This window comes from Silurus aristotelis (genome assembly GCF_946808225.1).
Source record: "Silurus aristotelis genome assembly, chromosome: 5".
Lineage (NCBI taxonomy): Eukaryota > Metazoa > Chordata > Actinopteri > Siluriformes > Siluridae > Silurus > Silurus aristotelis.
In genome coordinates, this window is record NC_139578.1 from 5,058,034 (window position 1) to 5,085,369 (window position 27,336).

At 36.9% G+C, this 27,336-nt stretch overlaps 3 protein-coding genes across 9 annotated transcripts in view; 1 reads left to right on the plus strand and 2 right to left on the minus strand.

Moving 5' to 3' along the window:
• LOC310726363 (uncharacterized protein) overlaps positions 1-27,336 on the minus strand; it is a 336,210-nt gene that overhangs the window by 200,292 nt on the left and 108,582 nt on the right. The window lies entirely within an intron of this gene.
• On the minus strand, positions 1,733-3,704 carry cbln12 (cerebellin 12). The gene is made up of 4 exons (XM_083543036.1): positions 3,683-3,704; positions 2,495-2,944; positions 2,296-2,415; positions 1,733-2,197 (listed from the first exon to the last, which is right to left on the minus strand). The coding sequence occupies exons 2-4, from the start codon at positions 2,780-2,782 to the stop codon at positions 2,000-2,002; spliced, it is 606 nt and encodes a 201-aa protein (XP_083399162.1). The 5' UTR covers positions 2,783-2,944; positions 3,683-3,704; the 3' UTR covers positions 1,733-1,999.
• The window catches only part of chd8 (chromodomain helicase DNA binding protein 8), a 58,851-nt gene continuing 45,547 nt past the window's right edge, over positions 14,033-27,336 (plus strand). For 4 of the 7 annotated variants that reach the window (XM_083541598.1, XM_083541601.1, XM_083541600.1 and 1 more), the window contains exons 1-6: positions 14,033-14,150; positions 14,904-14,952; positions 15,067-15,933; positions 20,299-20,574; positions 22,167-22,283; positions 23,107-23,570. In XM_083541598.1, coding sequence (XP_083397724.1) covers positions 15,067-15,933; positions 20,299-20,574; positions 22,167-22,283; positions 23,107-23,570 — 1,724 coding nt within the window. In that variant the 5' untranslated portion in view covers positions 14,033-14,150; positions 14,904-14,952. Of the gene's footprint in view, positions 14,151-14,756; positions 14,953-15,066; positions 15,934-20,298; positions 20,575-22,166; positions 22,284-23,106; positions 23,571-27,336 lie in introns of all 7 variants that reach the window. The other 3 variants (XM_083541602.1, XM_083541604.1, XM_083541599.1) reach the window with 2 other exon arrangements.

Below are 27,336 nucleotides of genomic sequence, written 5' to 3' on the forward strand. Positions count from 1 at the left end.
ATCTGTTCTTCCACTTTATACCACATCATACTGCACATGGACACTTTAATTTGAATCACTAAATCACTTTAATTTGTACTGTCAATATCTGCCATACGCATCCATGTATACACATATATTTTCATATATTTTATGTAGTTTATACTTTTTATTTATCTACCTTTTTTATTTGATTTGATTTGATTCTACTATAGTGAAGGATGTGTGTACTTTTGCCACTTCTGGCCCAATCAAGCTCTTTGGGGTAAGACAGTGGTCCAGTCAATATCAATAACTCTGGGATATTAATTAATTAAACTCTTTAAAGTAGCTGAATTGAATGTAAGTTTAACACGGTAACATGGTGATGTACATATACTATGACCTAGACATATTTTAAAGGAGGTGAGGTAATGATCTGTGGAACTACGATTATATTTTACAAATGTTAATATTAAATCTAGAGTGTGTCCACCACTATAAGTGGGTCCAGTGGGTACATTCTGATATTTTTTACTGAATCTAAAGTGGAAACAAATGCTGTTCTTAGAGGGTCTTCCTGATTATCAAAATGAATATTGAGACAGTTAGACAGGGCTGGTGTATTTAACTATACCAAGAAGGATTAGTTTCATTTAAAGCTAAATATTCATTTGGTCTAAACCATGTTTCAGGTGAACAAAGTGCATTAAACTCCTGTTAAATAATAGTAAAATGTATTATATGTCATATATATACATCATCCCTTTCTGCCTAATTCTTGTATTTATATTTTAGTATATTTAGTATTTTTTTTTTTATTCCTATTTTTAAACTTAGTAATATATATTATACTTTGATTATACTTTTACACTTTTTATACTTTATATTTTTATTAATTTTAATTTCATATTCTATTTCTATTTACATGTTGGACAGTTGTAAAAAGCTACATGTAATTTCACTACATGTCATGCTCTGTATGAATGTGTATGTGACAAATAAAATTTGATTTGATTTGATTTGATTTGATATCTATAATAAAAGTGTTGATCTAATATTTAACAGTCTCATCTCCAGACCAAAGGCACTGGCTATGCATTCAGCCTTATCAAATGTAATGTTAATTAAGTCGCTAAATCAAATTAAAATGAATTTTCTGGGAACGATCATGACTTCTCTTCCATGCATCACAGACATCTACAACAAGAATTGCAGGGTGCGAGCCATGAGAACTATCAAAGACTTCCAGCACCCTGCACACAGACTCTTCTGCATGCTCCCATCATGGAAGCGCAGCCAGAGTCTGAGGATCAATCGCAGGGAGACTATTTCTACTATATACTATTATATTGTGTGCATGTTCTCTTTTCTTTGGGGACAAGTGACTATGTGACAAAAAAAAACATTGAACATTATTGAGCCTTGAAATAGTTATAAACTAAGCAAAGTTTACTTCTGGATTTACCACACTTCCTTTTAATTCATTTGAATTAGCTGTCTACAAGAGCAGGTACAATTTGTCAAGTTTTCTAAAATTGGTGAATTTGACTGAAAATCTTGGATAATTTGCTACAGCGTTTCTGGAGTCTTTGACTTCTGACTGTTTAACTCACTATACTTATTTTCTGCATGCGCATCTCAGCAGCCTTTTTTTTGTTTGAAAAGTGTTTTTTTCTTTTTTCTGATATACAAACATTTTCCATAACATAAAATGTTGTTGCAAAAAAAAAAGTCATATGAACAAAATGTGTACCAAAAAAGCGTGATTTTGTACAGTACTTTTGTACAATACTGTACAGGAAATAAATTTAAATGGAGCCATTTAATTTGCCTTAGTTCTCAATTAGTTTATTGATCTTTAATTTACTGTGAATTCATTTCTGTTAAAAATACATTTTATATGCAGCTTTGCAAATCATCTGATATTTTATTATATGTTGGTCTAGTCTTGATTACTTGGACAACATTAAATATTTTCCACCCCTCTATAATTTTAATCAGTTTTATAACCAATATTATTATATCAAGTGTACTTAATTTACAGGGGGAAGACCAGAAAACCTGAGAAAGTGGAATATTTCCAGCCTCCCATCAAATTGCCTCGCTCCAGTTTAAGGTAGACTTTGTCACCCCTCTCCATGATCACCAATCCTGCATTAGTAGCTGCCTCTCTGGTTACATCCTGGTCACCAGCAAAGGCAGAAATCATTGGCCATCCATTAAGCATCAAGCTCACCTACAACAGATCAACAGTGGAAAAAAAAAAATTCTATTGCTTTCTAATGACTCTATCTGTTTTTATGAATTTAGCATACATTTCAAAGTAAGATATACCTGTATAGTTTGTCTGTTGTAAGCTTTCACCACATGGAAGTTAAAGCTGTACACCCCTCTTCTTGGAGCCAAGAAGACACTGCTCTCCTGGTCAAAATGGCCACCAACATTCACCAAGATCTGTACAGAAGACTATGCAGTAATAAAGATATATTGCCCAAAAAACAGCTTTATAGTTGTTAATTATTTCTATGTTTACCTGGTCAAAGTAGATGATCATGGTACGATTGCTCATATCTGTGGGTTCATGGTTGGTTTGGCGAGTGGCAGAGAAGGCCACTCGGCCGGTGCCAGAGCGTACTGACATGCCCAATGCATTGTTTGCTGGTTCTGAAGATGGTGTTGAGTCACACACCACTAAACATTTACCTTCCAGTACAATGGGCTCAGTGTCATTCTGACTTGTCACCAACAAGGGATACCAAAGCAGAATTAACCCTAAAAGAGTTGCCACTCCAATGGATGGACTTCCTAACACTGTATGCATGTTTTTAAACGGTGCAATGGTGATGTACTAAGTAAAAGAAGGTTTAAATAACCAAAAGCCTAAAAGCAACTACTGTAATTTTCAGTAAAGTTATACTATCTATAGGAAACAAATATGTAGGTTGTTAACTAAAACAAAATTTGAGGGTCAACACCAAAGGATCTGCAGGAAAAAAAAAAGAGAAAATAAATAGATTAAGATTAGAAATAGTTCTTGGTCATCAGAAAATTTGCTTGTCAACCAAAAGGTAATTTTTAGAGGTGGAAGAAGAAATTGTTCATCATCAGGTACCATATTGGCTTACTGTCAACATACGGAAACAGAATCCAAGAGGGAGTATGTGCCAGGAGGAGAAAAAGGAACAACTCCGCTGAGTGACCATCTGTCTTTCACACACTTCCCCTCCCTCCTGGTGTTCCATAACATGCACCCACCGACATCCAACCCTATTCCTATTCCTCCAAAATATTATTTAAATAGTATCTCTCTAGTGAATGCTATATATTCTTATAAGTATTTTCTGAAAATATTTTGACTATTTTAGGGATTTTTGATAAGTAAAACCTTAAATCTTGGCAAACATGTGACTATAACTTTTTAGCTGATTCTTTTATTATTTACACATTACTAACTCATTGTTTCAACATAATCATAAAATATATAACACACACACACACACACACACACACACACACACACACACACACATTTCTCCCTTTTCAAGGATTGTTTATTTTAACCCCCAACCAACCCACCCCCACCCACCCCCAATTAAACTTCTAAATTGTATTTTATTTCCAATATCACTATAAAATATAAACATGGTTATTATGCAAGTCATGCAAATATTAAATGTTTTTAAATTATTGCTTAGAAACTTAGTAATTGAAAGAGTGTCACCTGTGTGCTGTATCCATTTCTTCTCCACAGTGATGCATAACACAAGAGAGGCTGACAAATCTATGAAGCATATGACTCCTGCCTTATTTATCCTATCTACTGAAGACCCTCCCTCTAGAACAGCCCATTTGATATATCTCCCTCTCTCTCTCTGTATCTCTCTGTATCTCTCTGTATCTCTCTCTCTCTCTCTCTCTCTCTCTCTCTCTCTCTCTCTCTCTCTCTCTCTCTCTATAAATGCATATATATCTCCTGAATATATATAAAATAACATTGTTGTCCAAAATGTTTTAAAGAAGAAGCAGAAGCAGCATCTAACTGTACTGATATCAGCTTGTGGGTTAAATACCCTAAATATGACCTTTGTTGAATACATGCATTGGGTAGAATTGTAGGACAAACTAGGGTAGTGGATTTATATTTAAACCTGGTCAGCAATTGCAGGGGTGCTATTTAACTTTTCTGACTACATTGTTGTACTAAACAAGAGCTTATACATGGGTTGGTTTTAGTTTTCACCTCCGTCCTTCTTGGCAGTTTCTGACTACCATATATAATAGCTGAATATAGCTTTTCTTAGCCTACCTGGTGCACAAGATACTGTTGCTGACTAACTTACTCAGTGACTAATGACTGCTAATAACTTACTTAATGACTAATGACTGCTCTGCCAGACATGTAAAATGAATCAAAACAATTAATGTACCTTATAATCACAGAAAGTGTCCTTAACTGGAAGCAAGCGTTAGGGAGAACGCTTAACCCAAAACCTCCTGAAACCCCTTGTTTGTCATAAAAAAGTTCTGGGATGCTAATGATAGCTTATTAACATTGTTCTACTGTATCTATTAATGCCAGAACCAGTGTTATTAAATAGCTGATGCTTTCATGTGTTTGTAAATGTATTTGAATTAACATACCTTGCTTTCACATACACAAAGTAAAGAACTAATCTTGCATAATCTCACTTACCAAATGAAACATAGGGTCTTTTCGGGAAATGAAGAAACGTTTTCCAGCTATTCTTTAAATTAGTTTGACAAATTAATCTCATGGTAAATAAATGAAAATAACTTCAAATGGGAATAATATGATTTTTGCTTCTTGCTTGGATTAAAAGAATAATACTGAAATTATTGGTGTCTGCTTTGGTGTGGAGCTCTTCAGTGGTTTTACTGTTACTGTACACCACACAGTCTTTTACCTTTTTTTTTTTGTTGTTGTTTGTTTTTTGACTATTCAGACGTTTAGCAGCAGCGCTCTTCTAACGCTTTAAGACTCGTACGGACTGCGTACAGCAGTTCATCCCTGGTAAAAATGACTGTACTTGAATGTGGAAAAGTGGAAAGGAAAGAAAAACTTGAAAAAGAGAGCAAGAGGGAAAGTCAGCTAATCACCCAAAAGTGCTTTATGTTTTTTGTTTTGTGGTATGATTCTGTGTTATGAAGCTGTTTTAATGAATGTAAAATGGACATTCTATCAGTTACTCATGCAATTGAGCAACAGTAATAGATAAGTTTTAAGCTTTAGAAAAGACGGAACATCACCAAACGGCAATAAAACTATCGTGTATAAACGTGTGTAAAGCCTTGGAACAGCTTTCTGAATGGAATCAATAATTTTTTATAAAATGAGTGTTGTAGTAATAATGATCATTGTTGTAATAATGAATCGTTTAAATCGAATTGAAGATACTACGCACAAATAGAACTGATTTGTTGTCTCAAGTTCAAATCACTGATGCAATAATCCTCATTTCCGCATTTCTTTCTGGAGCTGCTGATGTGTGAAACTCATTATTCACTCTTATCTTATTATCACTCTGCTGATAGTGATCCAGGTAGTGTTTCAGTTATCTGTGTGTGAGAGACCACACAATGGTGTCAGTGGCTTTACTGTATGGATAGTATGGATAATTTCAGTTAATTTAATAACCTGTTCAAATTTAGTTCTTTGTCTCTTACTGAATACACAATAATTGATATGCTTGTTGATAATGATTGTTGTTGATGCAGCAAAAAAATCAGATAAGGGGGGATGGGTCCTTAGGGTTGAAACAAACACATATATAAGCGACCACTTTGACTTCAAGTGCAACAATAGCAGCAGTTTTATTATGTAGTATAAGTCATGATTTCCCCCCCGGTGACGGAACTGGCGGTTTCTAAAAACTTATCATCAAACCTGCACAAGCATGTGGAGGTCATTTAATAATAACATATCTTTAGATTACATAATTGTTGTACTGGTGCGTTGCATCTCTGTGTGACTGTGTTTGTTAGCACCAGAGATGGGAATTAACAGGGACTGGGTGGTAAAGTGTCACTGCAGAACTAAGCTTTCTCTAGTGTCCCGATTTAAATATCATATGAAATTAATAAAAAGTGTTATATTTTAGAGTAGATTTGCTGATGTTGTGTTAACATCGAGCATTACTGTATAACCAACCATACACTTTTGTTGAGAATGCTGTGTCTAATCAAAGCATTTTGATTCTTCACTGCGGAAAAACACCAGAGTTGTTCAATGCGAGCAATTTCTAAACTCTGAATCTGCATTTGCGATTTCTCTTATTATCATAAATGACAAAAAAAAGGCTGCAAAACTGCATACCTCACATTAGACACAAGTGATGGATTGTAGTGTTTTTTCTTGCATTGTTTGCTACTGAAATGAACAGTTTTTATTCTTATCTGTACAAATCACTAAACAAATTCATAAATGCTTTTTAGTTTGTTTTATCTGTAGCAAGAATATGACCTTTTTTTTTTATCTAGTTTATAACGCTAATGATCCCATTAAATTGTCCTCCCGTTTAAATGTAAGTAGGTATATGAGGACATACTGTATACTGTTACATCAAATGTAACTGTGTGATTGTTAATGTAATAGTTCAGTTGTTCTGAAGTTGTATGAGGTTCTGTACTTGTCCTTAGTCAGTTTGTTATCTATACAAAACAGCATTCTGCACTTTTCTAGTCTGCAGGAGCAGAGAGCAGTGCAGGGACATCGCTGGAGAGCTACAGTGCTGAGCACAAGGACAGCAACACAGAAAAAAGACTTCTTTTAGACTTATTTTTGTTTCTGTTGCGCAATAAACAAGCTAGGCATAAAAACTCCATACAAGTCCACTTCAAACTTGACAAAAGTTGCATTTAAATTATGTAAAGGTGTTTCTTTAATTTAAAACAACTAGTTTGAGATTTATATCTCCTTGTCCTTTTTTAGCTACACTAGAATCCCCCACCCCCACCCCCACTGTTAAAAAGTAACTTCTGTAGATTTATATTTAAATGAACGACTTTTTACTTTTACCTGAATAGATTTTTAAACCGGTCACTTTACTTGTACTTAAGTAAAATTTCACTGAAGTAACAGTACTTTTACTTAAGTAAAATATTTATTACTCTTTTCACCTCTGGGTTCAGATATGTTTGAATGATCAATAACCCCAGTGTAGGGATGGATGGATGGATGGATGGATGGATGGATGGATGGATGGATGGATGGATGGATGGATGGATGGATAGATAGATAGATAGATAGATAGATAGATAGATAGATAGATAGATAGATAGATAGATAGATAGATAGATAGATAGATAGATAGATAGATAGATAGATAGATTGCAGAAGCAGAACTATTAGCACCAGACAGACAACTATTCAATAAAATTGTTTAATATAAATTCTATAAAAATTTATTTTTAAACAAATCAGTAGTTTTTAATAAATCTTTTAAGTGAACAATTTGTTCTCATTCTTTTTCATTTACTGAGTAATATTTCTTGTTTTGTTAAAACCCATTAATGTAAAACATGTTAGTGAAAAGCATGCTATTAGTGGGAGCTATTGAAAGAACACTTTGCATTGAACAGGATTCATTACTTAGTCTGAGCGAAACAGGTAGTTATTCTGAACAAACTGGTAAGTGTTGTTTTGTAACTGAACTGAACAAACTGGTTATTGCACACTTTTTTACTCAAAATAAATTTTATTACTCAAGTTTGGGCTCTTACATGTAGTGAAAAGCCATTACTACTACCTGTTTCAGTGTCACGCTGGTAACTAAACCTCACATCATATTTTTCACATTTGCGGCATTTGGCAGACGCCCTTATCCAGAGCGACTTACAACTGAGCAGGGGAGGGTTTTAGGGCTTTGCTCAAGGGCCCAGCAGTGGCAGCTTGGTGGTGGTGGGATTTTAACCTGTGATATTCTGAGCCAAAGCCCAATGCCTTAACCACTGAGCTACCACCTCCCTATTAATATATGAATACAAAAGAATTTCAAATTTTGTTATCTATTGAATGTGTGCAGGCTGAACATCCACCATATAGAACACAAGCAAAGAAAAGATGATGATGATCATGTGATCAGGAATGTCTCAGTTCTAAGTCATGTTTATATCACTGACTCCCTATGTCTCCATAACCCCAAACTTCTTGTTGCCTTCTGCCTGCTCATTGTTAGCATCACAAACTAGCCTACGTCTGTGTTGTGTGTGAGAGCCAGGACATGATACACCAGTGGTAGGTTGAGAAAGTCGCTTAATGACAGGAAATAGGTTGAATGGTTGAAAACGGTGCGCAAAATAGATCATGTCACCAAATAGATTAAAACTAAAGTAATGAGCCTGGATTGAAAATGTAATGAGTGAAAGTAAAAATCGGTCTGAAAAATAAATAGTGAAGTAAAGTACTGATGACAGAAAAATTTACATAATTACATTAACAAAGTATTTGTACTTCACTATTTCCCAAATTAATGAATGAATCTGAATGAATTATTTTGGTAAACAGAATCCAAAGTCTCGAGTCACTTGGTTGAATCAAAATCACCACTTTTGCTAAAAGAGTGCTTTTTTGCATCTCTTTCATGTGGAAAGAACTCTTATGGTCATGCAGTCATAGGGTGACCCCTTCTGGTGTGGAAGATGATAGTGAAGCAGTGATCATGAAGTGATGGAAAAATGCATTTAAAGATCTAAAAAGGACAAATAGGTCAAATCTCACGGCAAGAAATTAATATTGATTAATTAGATTAATAAAATTGTTAGATTTTTGCTTTTGCTTGATGTAATTGAAATGAAAAATTAGTAGAAGCATTTCCAAATGCAGTTTAATCATTTTAGTAAGGGAAATCCAACATGTCAGGCAAAACTTTCTCAGAATACTCTTTAACATGGCTAGGAGATCCCAAAAAATTAAGGATAAGTGGTAAAATCAGGGCCCAGGACATCCTATCATGTTCAAAATGTCCATTAGTATGTTTCTTTTCGCCTGCATGAACATGTATTGACTTTACATCCTGAATAGACGGTGAATGATAACTTCAGGAATCATCTTTCTAATCAGGTACACCACTGAGCAGATGTTATTCAAGGGACAGTGACACTGACATGTGTTCCTTCATTGATATGATGTTTTCATTAATGAATAGAGCAGAATGGATCAAATTGTGCAAAGCTATTCATTAAGAAATTGTGTGCATGTGTGCGCACACGCATGTGTGTGTGTGTGTGTGTGTGTGTGTGTGTGTGTGTGTGTGTGTGTGTGTGTGTGTGTGTGTATCAAACTGCATAATACAAACCCATTTCTGAAAAAAAAAAGTTGGGATGCTGAGTAAAAATATAAATAAAACAAAATCCACATGCAATATAAAATATTTAAACTGAGGAAAAATTAAATTTTCAAGGATTACTTTTTCCTTAAGGGAAAAAGTGGAGTGCAGGCAGGACAGTTTATCATTCTCTCCTACTCTTCTACTATGAAGTTATGCTGTTGTAATAGATGCAGTATGCATATAGCTTTGTTTTGAAATATGCAAAACCTTCCCTGTTGCTCTAAAACCTCTATGTACCTTTCACCATTGATAGTGCCTTTCCAAATGTGAAAGCTGTCCATTCCATAGACACTAAACCATGCCCATACTATCAGAGATGTAAGCTTTTGACCTGAGCTCTGAGGACAAGCCAGATGTTCCATCTCTTCTTTTGTCAAATTTAGACACCACATTGAATAATGTCCATACAGAATTGCACCAAATTGTTGACTTTGGCAACCAAAACCACTGCACTAATCAGTTCTTGATGGCTGCCATATCTGCATGGCCTTATGCCATCCTGTACAATGTTTTGTTATTGTGCTCAGGCAAACAATAGCTCTGCACCACTATCCCTGTAGAGTTTTTTTAGATTAATATGAAACCACACTGGATAATTCCACCTGTAACCTGTCTGCTTGTGTGAGTTGAGATGGTAAGAGGTGGTCACAATTACACAGAGTGGCAAGGAGGACTCAATGACAGCAAATCTTTCTGTTTTAGGTTTTGGTAGACAATGCAAAATGGGTTTTTTATTCACAGCCTCTATTACTTTTGCACTTCAGTCTTCATAGTTAACAAACTGTGTTAGCATGAATATTTTTTCCTATACTGTCATATTCTCATACACCATTCAAAAATGCATAAACTTATACTGTACAAGTTCTTTCCCATTATACAGCATGTAATAGTTTTTAGAAATCTTTTACACAGTTAGTGATCTTTTGTTTAATTCAGCTGTGTTTTTTTTGTGCTCAGGCAAATGATAGGGGTTAGGGTTACCCCTGTGCCTTAATGGGGTGTTCTATAAGATTACTGTGACCGGAAGAGAAGCTGAATAATTCCCACTGCAATTTAACTACCTCTCCACATTGGAAATGAATTGGGCTGCTGTTTTTAAGTTTACCAATGGCCACACCTCCTCAATCTCCAAGAAACAACTGTTGCCAATCGCATGGGGATCACATCTCTCCACAGCTTACAGAGAGTTGGGTGAGAAATTTGCTGTATCGTGCTTCTATTTGTTCATGTGATCTCAGAGTTATTGTCCCCTCACTGTGTTCCCTTGATGTGCACTTGCATCTTGGCAAATAGTTTATAGCTCAATGGGCAGCGAAACAAGCACTTTATCTCTCTGTGCAAACTCACATTACTGAGCACCCCATTATACACCCACTGAATTTCTTGAGCTTGTATCAATTGAATCACATCTCACACTGCACAACACAGGGGAGTTTAGTGGGGTGTAAGGAATGCAAGGGGTCAAGTATCCGTCCTTATCATAACAGGCTATGATAGAAAAAAAAGAAAGACATAATTATTAGTGTTTGTGCTTTATACAGTATAATGCACAAATATTTTTATATAGACATCATACAGTAATCATGTCATGATACAAAAATTTAATTTCTCAAGATTTTATTAATTTGATATACAATTATTGGTTGCTAATAATTAGCTTCACATAATTGACCCACTTCTTCACATCTTTCCAAAAAGAAACATTTCAGTGTCACATTTATAATGACCTTATTATGCAATAGCAACAATCCAAATGAAGCCTGTACTATTTACTATTAAAGGCAATGTTTAAGCAAATATATAGCCAACGATTCTGAATTTAGACTAGTTATGATAATACCACTGACACTGTATTAGCATTGAGAAACCACAATAAATGTGATAATTTTTACTACCACATGTGTTTATGGGTATCACATTTATATGAAGCTTGTTATGCATTAGTCAACACTCAATTGAGGTATATAGTGCTTAGCATAGTTGTGACCCTTTTTTAGGTGCCATGTATAGTATAAAGAGAAGAAGGTATTGCAGTATGATAATAAAACCCAAAACGTTTTTTGTGTCTATTCTAGATTCAGTAGGTTAATTAGTACGTTTTAGGATTCACCTTGCTGGCCACATTCCTGATCTAAAACTAACATACAGATTACATATAGAAAATACATTTACATTCTCCTGCTCTGCTTAGGACAGCACCCTCCCTCCCAGCAATGCAGACGGCACTAGTAAAGATTCTGGCTCTTGGAGCAATCTAGTGGCAAATGTGCCAAGAAAAAACTCCCTGAAAGGATATGATGAAAAAACCTTGAGATTCATAGGCAACTCATCCTCATCTGGGTGGTGCCAAATGTCCATTCAAAATAATTAAATTCTTTGTGGAGGTGTACTCCACATTCTTTGTTGTCAAAGGTAGTCTGGTACATTCCCTGCTTGCTCACAACGTACATTGTCTGTAACTGTTACACTTTAATAAGCATACCTAATAATCTGTGCGTCTTTCTCCCGCTTTCTCCTGCTCTCTGTCCAGCTACAAATGCCAGCTACAGATACCAGTGATCCTAACCTGGTAACCTAATCCCTGCTCTCCAGACCTGTCTGATTCATCTATATGAGTTACATCATGTTGGAGATCTTATCAACTGGACACCAATTGCCACTTACCTCGTCCCCCTTGATTCAGTTTTATACATCAGCCTTGTCTGGAAAGTGTTGCAGTATAATGATAGGGAGAAGAAGGTATTGCAGTTTGATGATAATCCAAGTGTTACACAAAAACCTGGGCATAAATGAAAGCATTTAAATGTATTAATACTATTACAATTTGCTGCTTAATTTTTTTAAATCATATATTTATTCTTTTCACGTAAATATTAATTTTGATAATCCAGTAGACCCTATGAAAACAGCAATTGTGTTTATTCTAGATTCAGTCGGGATGAATCAGTATGTTAATTTAATCTTAGCATGAAAGAATTCTGGAGCAGCAAAATACAATGAACTTGTTAAGTGCCTGTTAACTTGTTCATGTTAGTGCGCTAAAAGTCATTATTTTAAGTGTCTTTTAGTGACAATCTGACGGTGAAATGCTAACCTGAGCTATAGAGCATGCACTTAGCTACCTATTTATATTTAGCTAACATAATCTAATGACAAGCCATTGTAATGTTGTTCAAGTAAACATAACAATACAATCAATAAAATTGAAAGAAAGTTTCTCATTTTACTCAATTAATTTTCTTTTATGTAATTTTGACAGCTGAGCGATAACATGCTACCATTAGGTAAGCAGCATAGTAATGATGTAGCAATTTCTTTGCCCCACAACTTTTCTAGAAAATCCAGCTTGGTCTGAACAGTTACCAGGAGAAAACTATGCTGGCTAAAAATGTCACTGACATCTACAGAAGTACTTTACTGTATACAAAACAGCACTATTACTGTCAGATAGAGAGGTCACTGGGCTAGCTCTAGTTCTGATGCACGATTGAATGGTAGGCTTCATGTCCATTTCTGTGTAAATCTTCTCTTCAAAAATGAAATACAATATCTAAGTAGAGGGCCAAACCTTGTCAAAATATAATGCACAAGACAAACAGGATACAGAATATATTGCAAAAGTAAAAGATTAAGTAAAAGCAGTACATTCTGCTTTTATGTATCATTTGCCTGAGCAAGATGCTTGGCATCTTTTCTTGGCTGTCAGTTCATTAAGGTTCGGGGTTCGGTACGGTACGGTTCTGTGCTGTGCTGTGCTGTGGTCAGTCTCAGAATAGAGTGAAGGTGTGCATCAGTGAGAAGAATCCTGTGTGTGCTTTTGTTCATTAACTGCTCACACAAATTTGTACTTACAAACTTGCAGTGTGCAAGCAACCTGTAGCAGAGACAAAGCATCTTTTCTGGGATGAAGTTTGGAAACTGTGTACCGCCCACATAGTCAAACTTTGCCAGTTATAATAAAAATATGAAATTAGCCCAAAGGCCAGATATAATGGATCTAATATATTATAATATAATGGATGGGCCTTAAATCTGACATGTCTGTTGTCAACCATCAGCTTTTGGGTACATTGCTGTCAAATCACCGGCATTCTGAATGGGTTTGGTACTACTTAATTTCAGCGTTAGGAGGATCATTTAGTATCTGTTTGACTTCTACATTTAATGTGGCCATTTTGGTGTAACCTTCTAGACAAATGGCATTGCTAATTAAACTAAAATGATGTCTGGGGCAGGTGTATGATCATTGTACTGTATTATAGATTACACAAGTGTCACTTGCAGGTTAGAAATTAGCCTCGTAGTTGCACTGAAAACTAAAATAAAATAATAATAAATAATAATAATAATAAAAAGGTGATTTTTGTTATTTGGTCAATGAAAACTGTACATTTGATTTTTTGGCTTAGCTGTTACTTTACAATCAGTAGTAATTTGTATTAAATTGTTTTCTTGATTTAGATAACATTCACTGGCGCATCTTGTCATGTTTCACAAATTGTACCCCGATTAGGATTGAGATCTAATGTAAATTCGGGGGGGAAACCATCGACGGTAAACCGACTGCTGTACTGCTTCTTCAACCAAACTATGGTCTTGGGCAGAGTTGGTTAACCCGTTCCAACCAGTTATTTTACACCCCATGATGATTGACATTTGTTTAGACCAATAGGATTAGACAGTATTGCCGGCCCTCACACTAAGATCCAATCAGCGTGAGAAGATGAGAATGGGCCACGCTCTTTTTCGACGTTTGTGTTGGCAGGGTAGTTCCTGCTTTACGCTAGCTGTTTCCAGTAATCGTGTTGTGAGAGGGAGAAAGCCATGTGTGTCCAGGCAAAGGTAAATTACCATAGTGAAATTGTATCAGAAAACATTTGTAACCATTGATTGATATCGCTTTAGTATTTTGTAAATAAAAAAAAAAAACTGGCCGATCGTAAGAGCTATGCGGCCTTGTTCATGTACGTACTCCTGCTATGTTTTTTGTAGCACGTTGTCTTTGGTCCGGTTTGTTGATGAGACGAATTGAAAGAGTCCGAATGAAAGAAAGGCGAAAGTAAAAGACGAAAAGTTAAATTCTACTATAATAATCAATAAAAGCTAGCCATCTTAAGCTTTTTTTTAAAAATACATACATCACTGGTTGGAGATAGCAAAGATTTAATAGCATTGTGTATAGTCGGTGTTTAATTTTAGCTTGATATCCTGCTAGTCATCGCCTGGATCTTACCTTTACTACACTGTAGACATCATGATCACAACTCATATAAGACTCTACATTTATTTATTGTTTTGTTACTGAATGATAATTTAAAATCGTTCCGTCATGTTAGATAATAGAAAGTGGTCTATGACGGGACACTATGTTGTACTGCGGTGTGCTGGTAGACATGAAACCATGCCGTAATTGAGATGTTGTATGATTTCTGACTGATTCTCCACCAGAATCTCATTCTTCGGCTTCGTTGGCCCTTCAAGGGACTTTTCTCGTAAAAGACGACATAGTATTCGCTTAGAGAAGAAATAATTGGTCGAAAGGGGGAAGAGAGTTTGGTGAAAAAGAAGACTGTCTCACTTTGCCTCTCTTCTAAGGTTGATGGATGAGAGACTGGAGGTCCAGATTCACTCTAAGTACTAAAATGTAAGTATGTTTCAACCTGTACTGGGTAATATTGCAAGTTTCTTAATTTCGTATTCTAAATGTGTTTAGACTGGGGTTTGTATTATTTCTTTTTCTTTTATACTGTTTGACTAGATGGCAGATCCCATTATGGACCTCTTTGATGAATCACCACTGTTTAATTTGGATTCCCTGCCAGAAGATGCGTTTTCTCAGGGTTCCTCAGACCCAGTTGAGGAGGCGCTGAAGTTGGCCCTGGGCCAAGTGGATCCTCCGTTACATTCAGGTCCTGGTCCAGAGAACAGTATCCCTGTCCTTAGTGATAATGTCCAAGCACCACTAACAACCACAACAACCATCGCTTCTGTTCCACCTCCCGTTTCCATTCAGACAGTACCTCAGATGTCTGTTTCCATAGCTAGTAGTAGCAGTGGTTCAACTGCTGTTCTTTTGAGTTCTCCTTTGACTGTATCGGGGTCTCAAGTTGCTTCACAGCAGGTGCAAACCCAACATCTTCTTACACAGCAGGCAGCAGGGCAAGCAGCCCCAAAAATAGTGATTCTGAAGAGCCCACAGGGTCAGACCCAAGTTCTACAGAGTGTCACAGGAACTCCCGGCACCGCTGGGAAGCTTACCATTGCAAGAGTGGTGACGGGGACGTCTATAAGACCAGGAATGTCCATTGTCTCAGGAGGAACTGTATTAAATGCTACACAGTCTGCACAGGGACAAGTCAAGGTGGGGACAGGTGTCCAGAGGTTGGTGCAAACAGCTAATGGACCCGTGAAGCAGGTGCTACTCACCTCGTTACCCCAGACACATGTCCAGTTACCCACACAAATGCAAGCACAGACAGAAATGCCAAAGTTGCAACTTCAGACTCAAGTACAGTCAGCACAGGTGTCGCTACAGACACCGGGTCAAGATCAGGTTGCTGTTACAACTGGAAGTACAGTGGCAGCCCAAACACAAGGTGTCACACTGTCAACCGTAGCACAACAGGTACGACTTTTTATTACAGCCATTTCAGTATTCTAGAATCTGTATTGTCTTCTGATTGTAAGCGATGAGATTAAAATTGTTGAATTTTTTAACACATGGTAATTGAATATTCTACCAGATTTAGAAGCAGTTTTACTCATTCTTACACATTTAAAAGTGCTGACATCTACCTTAAGCTACAAGAAAGTGAAAAACTGTTGTGCATTTTACAAGATTGTTTTTGTTCATTTTGATTAATCACAACAAGTTTACCATCTGTATTGGGACTGCAACTAATCAGGCATAATCCAGTAATAGTTTACTAAAGGATGGTACAGAATTCTGTAATATATTGTTTTAGCAGCTTTTTTAAATGTATTTAATTAAATAATTTTTTTTTTAACTAGTTGTATATATTTGCAGTGTAAAGCATATCTGCAAGCTGATTTGCTTATTTGCAATTGAAAATATTATTCCAATACACACATCCACCTGCAGTCTTGCTAATGGAACCGCTCTGATGCTAAATTCATTAACGTGAGGTGAAACCCTTTTGACATGTTGAATCGACCCAAAATCTTTCAGGTTGCTTATTTTTTTTTATTTAATTTTTTGGGTTGTGTACTGATCGTAGAATATATTACGAACATTAATTTTGTAAAAGAAGAAAATTGAATAGTGTGTTTTTTAGTGCTTCTGGATTCATTTAGGGTTAATTGACAAGTAGATTCAGTGCTCACTACCCAACAATGCATAATGTACTCGCTTTCTAGGTAATAATTCATTAAGACAATGTTTACATATTTTCAAACTTTTGAGTTGTGATGCAAACTGTTTTTTATGCTCTCAATGTTTCTCATTCCCATAAAAATGATTAAAATATGCAATATCACTAGCATGAAAACAAGTGAAATCACGGCACTGTCAGGAGTTACTCATCCAAGTAACTGATAAATTAATTTTAAAATATTTTTCACATCAATTCTACATTCTAATGAGTTTAAATGCTTTCTGCAAGGAATACACATGTTATGTACTTGCACTAATGAAGGCATTTGATAAAGTTATGCAGGTGCCATGATGCTGTTTATTCACAGCTGTTTTGTTCATTTTAGACCCTTGCATTTGTTAGATGTTATTTAACAACAGTAAATGTACTAATAAATTAAGTGGACAGTAACAAAGTCAATGTGATTTGTTACAGTACTTAAGTAGTTTTTTTGCGTATCTGTATTTTACTGAAGAATTTTCTATTTGGGGAGATTTTTTCTTTAAATTCACTAAATTTCAAAGTCATACCTTACTTTTTACTCAACTACGTTTTTCAAAATCAGCCGTTCAATCAGGGTCGAGTGCACGCTCTGTTTTTGACTGCTATGGACTTAGCATGAGCATACAGTTCAGCATCACTTTACCATATTGAGAGTAATAAAATGATGGAAGAAATTTCTGACATTACAAACATTTATGTATAACTGGTTAGTCAAATTTACAGAACGGACAAAATATACGATCATTAAAGAAGAGTAATAATTGACTTTGTGTAAAAGGTCAAATTAAACAGTGAGCATGTAAATGTCCTCATCTAATGATGTTAGTAGGCTTGCAGCATACAAGGAATAGAAATTCTTGCCCCAGTCTGGCTGTGTTCTTGTGGGATTATACAGCTGCTGATATGCCTCCCATTGCCTTCTTTTCCTTTAACATAACTCGCAAAAAACTCAATAGGTCAAATTAAAAATAACTTAGACAAGATATGCGTTTGATGCACTAACTAGACTTAACACAGAGCATGTAACTAAAAATATTGCTAAATGAACGTAAATGTTGACCACAAATTGCATAGATTTTAAACTGTTTAGACCCTATTTGGAAATACAGATGTTTGTAAATGTGTGTGTGTGTGTGTGTGTTACATTTAATATTTAAACTTTTTTAAAGATATGATCTTTACTGCTCTACTTATTTAAGCATACTTTAACAAAGGTCTTAAGTCCCCTTGATATGTACAATTGTCAGGACTTTCTCCAAAGTTAGCTGCTAGCCACTTCCTGTTTAGCAGCTAACGATAGCACTATGGATTCTTTAGTGTTTTCATGCATGCACAAATTTAAATTTTCTTTCCGGAGTTTCTTTTTTTATACCCCTGGTTGTGTATGTTTTTATGTTTAATAATAATTTAAAAAATGCATTTAAAGTGCAAGGCAGCGTCTGAACAAACTTTCGGTCCACAACTTTTTTTACGTTTCTGTGGGAACTCCGATATTAACTATGTTACACCCCTAATAATAGGGATTGTAAATATTTTGTGAGCACACCAGTGTTATCTGGCACTGCTTTTATCCTCATGGACACGGAATTCACCAGAGCTGCACAGGCTGTTGCTGGGATCCTCTTCTACTTCTCCATAATGACATCATGGAGCTGCTGGATGTTAGACGCATGCTGCTTCTACGCCTTCTGCTTGAGGAGCCCCACAGGTGCTCAATAGGGTTCAGGTCTGGAGACATACTTGGTCACACCATCACCTTCAGCTTCCTCAGCAAGGCAGCTGTCATCTTGGTGGTGTGTTTGGGGTCGTTATAATGTTGGAAAACTGCCGTTCGGCCCAGTTTCTGAAAGGAGGGCATCTTGTTCTGCTTCAAATTGTCATAGTACATGTTGGAATCCATGTTTCCCCTTAATGAACTGCAGCTCACCAGTACCAGCAGCACTCATGCAGTCACATACCATGATGCTACCACCACCATGCTTGACTGTAGGCAAAACAATTTTAATGGTTCCCCTCACCAGGACATCACCACACATGCTGGACACCATCTGAGCCAAACAAGTTTATATCAGTCTCATCAGACCACAGGACATGGTTTCAGTAATTCATGCTCTTGGTCAGGTCGTCTTCAGCAAAGTGTTTGCAGGCTTTCTTGTGAGCAGCTTCAGAAGAGGCTTCATTCTGGGATGACTGCCTGCAAACCGACGTGTTACAATGTCTGGTGTACAGTCTGAGCACTGACACGTGGACCTTCCTCTTCTGCAACCTCTAAATGCAAAGCACTGCTGCAGCACCCGTCTTTTTTTTTTTTTTGAAGCAGCTTCTGCGCCCTTGCAAGGACCCATGGACACTTGTGAGGTCTGTTCCGAATGGAACTCGTCTTGGAAAACCTCTGAATGACCCTGACCACTGTGCTGTAACTCAGTTTCAGAGCTCGTCTTATAGCCTCAGCATCTTTGTGGAGAGCAACAATTCTAATTCACTCAGAGTCTTTGTCATAAGTTGCCATGTTGAACATCCAGTAGTCACTATGAGAGAATTGTACTCAAAGCACCAAATCTGAACTGCTCTAATACAAAATACACACATTTGTATGGTCCTGTCATGCAGACAAAAACATGAACATGATGATTAGGACATGTGGCTTTGCCTGGTTGTCAGTAACTATGTACTTATGTATAACAATGTATTTATAGAGTTAAAGGCATAAATGGGTGTTTACATTATAAATATAGAATAAGACTATGCGTCAGAATTTCTTTGCAGTCACCAAGTTCAGGAAAATATATAGATAGCTCACTTGCTATTCCAAACTGCTCAGTTTTTTTTAGGGCTATAAGCAACCCTTTGCAAGTAATTAGACCTTAATACTACCCCAATCAACCATACAGGCAGATAATTCACTAAAGGAAAAAGCTCATTCACATTCCGCAATGATAGGAATGTGTGAGTGGTTAATCATGCCAACATCATTTGACAATAACATTGACGTTTCCTCTAAAAAAGCCATTTTGCTCAAGATGTAATCACAGTAGTGTGACATTCACTTAAACAGTTTTACAAAATAATGTTTGAAACCTATTCAACGCATTCTGCCTTTGCACCAAAACCCTGTTAGCAAGCACTGTCTCGCATATAACCATGTAAAAGGTGCATGCCTTCTATGACCTGTATAAGGGGTTGTATTGTAGCATATTGTTAGTAGAATGTATTCAGTGATGTAAATTTCGCTTGTTTTAGCTCATATAGTGACTCTCAAGTATAATTATAAAATAACTTTTATGGGAAAGGTGATCGTTCAGTGTCATTGGACTCTGGATCGGAAGGTCAGTGAAGTCAGTGGAGAGGAAGAGAAAAAGCGTTACAGACTGATTTTCCAGACTGACAAGACGTTTTTCTTACTGAACAGATGAGGTGCTTAATTATCTGTTTTGGTGCAAAGCTTGTGGAGAGCAAAAGAAAAAAAAAAGTTTTACTTCAAATATGATAACGGCTAATGGCTAAGAGGAGGTTTTGGGAAAGTTTAGCATATCTGTTTGGTAATCTCTGCTCTATAGCAAATAAGTGAATAAGGTTAATAGCTGTCTTTATGGTTCTTATTCCCCATCATTTAGGCTGAACCTAAAAGGATCACTCTGGTGCTACAGCCGTCTTCACAGGGTGGGACAAACCAGGCTGGTGCAGTGACAGTTGGTGGCAGTCCATCAGCAGGAGTCGGACAAGGCCAGCAGCCCAGGCTTTTATTGGGCTCTCTGCCGGGAAAATTAGTCCTTCAAGGTGGCCAGCTGGCCGCTTTTACCCAGGCTAGAGCAGGCCAGACAGGGGCACAACCAAAGGTGCTCACTATCCAGCTTCAGGTACAGCAGCAGCCCAACCAACAAGGAGCCAAGGTGAGTCAATATTTTTTCATAGGGTTTAGGTGAAGGGTCGAGTCTTCAGTGATGGAAATTCAATGGTACCTTAGTTCAGGAAGTATTCAGAGCTACTTCGAACAAGCTTATTCAAGTGAACTTTAAGGTTGTTTATTGGCCAACAGCATAACACTGAAGTGCCTGGCTAGCTTCTGTCTTGTCTAAAATATTTTGGTTTAATACAAACCACTAAATAGTTTGCTTAGTTTAATTTTTGGTGTCAAAATATTGAAGATTTTCTGAAATATGGTCTCTTATGGAGGACTTGCACCCAAAATATTGTTAAATGTTAAACATGCAAGAAATGTTTTGTTTGGCATGATCTGCCAAGTCAGTGTTTCACAAAAGAAAAACAAAGATTAGTTTCTACGATATGAAGCAAATTGAGTGGTTAGTACCAAATAAGCCCAAAGAAGGACAACCAGTCAACAAATAATGGTCTAATTTATGTGGTAGGACCACAACTATCAATTATTTTGATAATTGATTGATTAGACGGCTTATTTCCCCTAATTAATTCGATAAAAAATGCAGAAGGCACTTAATGAGTTGAACTATATTTAATTTACACATAAGTTTATAGTAGCTGCTTGTTAAAGTGTATGGGTGTATAAACAAATTCACTCATGATGGATTCTTTCTTGTTTCTGTAAAAAAATATATATAAAAACACAATTTGAGTATGCAAGGTAAAGCAATTTGTTTTAATTGTTTTTAATGCTAATTACAGATGGCAAGTTGACAACCATGCTTAAAACGAATCTAGATCAAATATAATATTGTTTTGACAAGTTTGTTAAAAAAATACACAGATATACAGTTCAGTTGTGAAGATATAAACATCTAGAATATATAATAAATTACATTTTGAATAATAATTTAATGATTTATGCATAAATTAAATATACAAACATTAAAACAAGCATTTAACGTTTGAAAACATAAGTTACTGTTGAAGTAGTCAAAAGAACTACTAGAAGAGAATTGAATGGAGAAAAGCAGCAAGTTAACAGACCTGATTTTAAAAAAAAAAGTAAAAAATGTGCATCGGTGTACAAACGCATAATTATTCGCTGAAAACCACAACAGTAACTAAAAATATAATCATTTACTGCTGCTGTTATTTGCTGCTTTTAGATTTAGTGTTTGTTCGCACCATTTGAATTGAATCAGTCACAGTGTTGTGAGCTGATTGTGCAACCTGATGCTCGCGAGTCACAACAGAACAGATCCAGTGCGACTGTCCTGAAATTACAGTTTACACAATAGCACTTCATTATAACTTTCACATGATGAGGATGACCAGTGTGTTTTCTCTTCATGTGCTCATGCATCACTGTGATACTTCCATCCCACACAAGCTCTGCTTTGCATACCTTGCAGGTTACAGTCTTCTTTATTGCGTTTAATATAAAATGCTTCTATGCCTTGGATGACTTGAAATTTTTTTTGGACATTATTTTTATTATTGCTATTTGTTTGAACTTCATGTATGTAGAATTGGTTAATAAAAATAAACACTTTAAGTTAGCTTGGGATAAACACTAATTCCAGAGCTTGTTCTTATTCAGTTTCAGCTGGTTTCTGGTACAGCAAATGCAAGTGGTTGCCACCAAGTAGTCCAGGTTTCTCAAGGCCAGGGAGGACAAAGACTGGCTGTGCCTGTTAAGCTTCTGCTACAACAACAGGTAAGACGAACAGTTTATACAGGATCAAGTACAATAATTAGTTTTATGGACAAATTAAAAGTTACATTAGAAAGCATTCCTTTAAACATGGATTTGTATATTTTTCCCTGATGATTGTGTAAATCAAATTGTACAAAAGGAGGCAAAAAACACATTCTTTGAAACTGGCTGCACAGCAATATCCATTCTCCTTTACATCCAACTTTCAGTCTCATAGTTTTAAGTCTGTCTTTATGATAAGTAATGGAGGTAGATGATACTGGTTGCGGAGCTGAATATGGTGAACTGCTGGGTCATTATTAGAGGAATTCTGTAAGGCTATAAGAAGGGCTCAGGACATAATGTTACCACTAGGGGACGACAACAAATTTACCCATGTGGAAAAGGGCGAACTTGCATGCTTAAAAAAAAAAAAAAAAAAAGACGGTTTTGGTTTGTGCATAGCTTTTTTTTTTTATTTTTTTTTTTAAGAAAAACATTTAAGAAAAGTATTTCTGCTTACATGAAAACGTCTCTTTTTTACGATATGATTTTACCAATTTAAGTTAAAGTGCTCTCCGATCACCATCATTCAAGATTTCTTTCAGTATTGCAGAACCTGAGTTGTTTAGACACCAAAAATCTGTTCTTTGCACGTTCCTTGGATGCTCATTACGGCAACGCATTTGCAAATCTATATTCTTAAGTTAAATGCTGCAGCCGTATTTAAAGCCAGAAAAGAAGTCAATATAAGAAGTGAATCTAAAATACGAGTATTTTGTGATATTTGGCACAGCTGAGATAACCATTACTTTTCTTTTCTTAATGTCTTGCATGTTTTAAGACAAGCTCAGCTTCATGTTCTGGGGGTGCTGTTTCGGTGGTGAAGGTCATCAATACCACAGCTGGATCTTCTGCTAACTCCACAACTGCCTCACAGGGTTTACGTATAGTCAAGTCCACTGAGCCCTTGAGGAAAGTAGAAACTCTGTGTAAGCAGGAGAAAGCCAACCGGATTGTGGCTGAGGCCATCGCGCGGGCTAAAGCTCGTGGTGAGCGAAACATTCCACGTGTGCTCAGTCAGGATGAATTACCTGCTAGACAGACATCCGATGATCTCGATGGTGATGGTGGTCCAACTGGGACGAAGAAGAAAATTGCAGGAGGGAACAAAAAGAAAAGCCCTACTTTGGGTGCACCTACTGTGAAAGCTTCAGTGGGAGACAAGAAGGTGAAGTTGAAAAGTACTGGATCGGTGGTGTCCGGAGGCAGTGGAAGCTGTAAGAGTAAAGGCAAAACAAAACCCAAGTAAGTAGTCTCTCTCTCTTTCTCTCTCTCTCTCTCTCTCTCTCTCTCTCTCTCTCTCTCTCTCTCTCTCTCTCCCTGTGTGTGTGTGTTATCACAAATGATTAATGGACTGTTAGGTGAAACCTGTAATGTGGAAGTGGTAGCTCAGTGTTTAAGACTCTGGTTTACTGATTGGAAAGTTGTGGGCTGAAGCCACAGTATTGCCAAGCTCCCACTCTTGGGCCCCTGAGCGAGTCCCTTAACGCTGTGTGCTACAGAGTTGCTGTATCATGGCTGACCCTGCGCTCTGACCCCAGCTTCCTAACATCGGTGCAATATATGCAAATTTCATTGTGCTGTAATGTACATGTTTACATTCTTTCCATCCAGAAATAGTCAATTATAAAATTGACTTATTTTGTATGGAAAAAGTTTATCCATATTATTTTCCAGCAGAGCACATCACTAGACAGCATCACAATTAATGTTGTGGTAAAATACGAGCACTGATATTCTACATGTAATATTTGCTAATGTTGGAAGAATCTTTTCTCAGAATTTAAAACAGAAAATTCCACGATACTCTTGGGTTGTGCATGTGGATTGGTAACTGCTGAGAGCTTTGACAATCCTCTGCATGGAGTCTGCTGTGTGCTCATACACATGCTAAAATCTTTCTTCAAATTCCAAGTGTAATGATGCAGGTTTTAAAAGAGATACATCAGCGACACAGATCTTTTCCATTCCAACTTGTCCACATGTTGGACTTTATCTGTGTAACAGCTTGTGACTATGATGATATTGGTATGTCCTCTGTCAGAGTTGGAACTATACAACTATAATAATATAAACTCCTGGTCTTGATGGCCGTTTCTTACTGTGTGGTCGACTCTGCAATCTGGTATGTAGTGTGGTCGACAGTAGCAACGCAAATTTAATTTGTTACTGTACTTAAGTAGCGTTTTCTCATATCTGTAGTGCTCCGTTTTGGGTAGACTTTGACTTTAACCTCACTACATTTCAAAGTTAAATATCAACTACATTTTTGAAAATCAGTTTTTCTTTTTTTAATTTTGAGTGGATAAAAACAACTGGTCAAACACGCAGCAAGCCACCAATCAGGGTCGAGCGTGCTCTGTTTTGAACTTGTTTTGATTCGCGCTTGGTGTATCTACTTATTACCAACATACATTACAGCATCAGTTCAACAAAGAGCAGAACATTTTGAGAGGATTAAATGCTGGAAGAAACTACTGACTTGAACTCGTCACAACACCCGTGGCCTCGTTTGAGGGTTTTTTTTTTTGTAAGTGATAATTTGAATAGATTTCAATCAGTGATAATTTGAATAGATTTCAATCAGTGTTTGACTCATTAATATCATTCTATTAATGGCTTGGTGTGCTGAGCTGATTAAGCAGAGAGTCTTGTGACAAAAATGATAATGGGAAACATTTTATAATGAATCATAATACTTTGGATACATGTGTACATTTTTGTACTTTTACTCAAGTAAAAGTTTAAAAGGAGCACTTTTACTGGATGTGATATTTTAGTGTATCTCCACTGACATACCATGTTCCTCTGCTAACTACTTGGCTGACTTTTTGAAATGTTGCTAGAATAATGTTGCTATGTTTACCTATAATTTGTTCTTTAGACCTAGTGTCAATCTGACTGGAAATTGATTAAACAGTTCCAGAGAAATTGCAGTTTAGTTTTTTGTCATATCCCACTTTGTTACTGTGTTGTTTCAAATAGTGCCCTGGCTATTCACAGCATGGCCATTGATTTATATTCATTATCTGATTGATTTAACAACAGGGATGTGCATCTCCATAACTGAGGCAGATGTGATTTGCATATACTTTACCCTACATACAGACAGTTCCCCAAGCAAGTCCATAAGAGTGTAAAACTGTAAAAGCTGTAACCAGATACATTCGCACCTGCCTTGACAACACTGTGCTCACCAAAAAGATTTAGACCCACTCAAACCAATAGGCGTGGATAAACTGCAAAGTTTGATTTATGCTCTGAGCTACTCTGCTGCATTTGATCCAGTTACTACCAGTGATTACAAGAAGGCCAGATATGATCATTAAATAGCCATTAGGAATGCCAAAGGGAATACAGACCGAGACTGGCGTCTCATTACCCTACTGCTGTGGCAGGCAGAAGCAGGTGTGAGATCACTGACAGCTGCAACATAATTGATGAATTGAGATTCCCAACAATACAATACACACTGCTCTTCCACACCTGGAAAATAAGGACAGTTATGTTTGAAAGCTTTTTATCGTTTTAACACAGTAATACCATTAAAGCTTTTCAAAAAGCTCCACAGACTTGGTGTACCACTCTTTCTCTGCAGCTCTTGGCTTTCTAATGGGCAGACTTCAGACTGATACCATTGGGAAACACAAATCCAGGTCACTAATCATAAACACATGTACCCCACAGGGCTGTGTACTGCACCCCACATTTTACACACTCTTCACCCACAGCTCATGGCCTCCCAGAACAACACCAGCATTCTCAAATTTGCTGATGAGACAACAGACGTTAAACAGATTACACGAGGTGATGAGTCAGCATACAGGAGGGAAGTGAAGGGAAGCTGACTTAGTGCAGTGCTAGGATAACAGACTCTCTCTGAATGCCAGAAAAACAAAGGAGATGCTTGTTGATCCACTGAGGAGCAGGGAGCAGCACACAGCTTTATACATAGTTGAGACTGATGTGGAGAGGGTGAGCAGCTTCTGTTTCCTGGGTGTTCAAATGACTAAGGATCTCACCTGGTCTCATAACCCTACACAGCTGGTCACTGGAAATCACGTCAGCATAATCACTTCTTAAGAAGGCTGAGGAAATATGGTGTGCCAAGCTGAATTCTCAGAAGCTTTGATAGGTGTGCTGTTAAGTGTCCTCACCAGCTCCTTCACATACTGGTTTAGAAGCTGCACAGCAAATGATTGTAAGGGTGGTGAGAGCTGGTTAAACCATTGCTGGAGCAGCATTATCAACACCTCTACCAGGCAGGAGTCATCAGGGGAGATCATCATTGTCAAATACAATAAACACACCAGCACAGCCTTCTTACACTCCTACCAGCAGGCAGAGGCTACAGGTGTGTTTAAGACAGAACGTCAAGTCTGATACAGATTTTACTCACAGACCATCAGACTTGTGAATGACACCCACCCTCTGAACCCAACAGGTGTTTACTTTCACACACACACACACACACACAAATTTCATATTACATAAGACGACCTCTGTGTACTATTTTGGCACACATGCACCCCTTTACACTGGGAATACCAACATGGACCCATTTTTACAGTGCCAACTGTACACTTTTTACTTCTGTAATAGGTTTCGATGGGCTGCTTGTAGAATTCAGAGTATGAATTTAATTGCATGGTGTATCAGTCTGTTTACTGTACAAACTCTTGAATCTGAATCTAATCTCAAACAAACTGCGTGTTTTTGGGGAACTTGGTGTCTGCGTTGCCCCAAGTTTGTGGTGATCGCTTTAAATACCAGCTAAATAATCTTCTGCCACCGAAATCTTTTACAACATACTGAGGCTGTGTTGATTTAACTTCTGAGAACTCTGTAAACGTGTACGTTTATATTTTTTCATTTTGCGGCATTTAGCAGACGCCCTTATCCAGAGCGACGTACAAAAGTGCTTTAAATCTCTAGTAATGAATAAATCTACACTGGTACGCAAGATTACAAACTTAATATAAATATAACTCGAATTCTACAAACTTGGAAA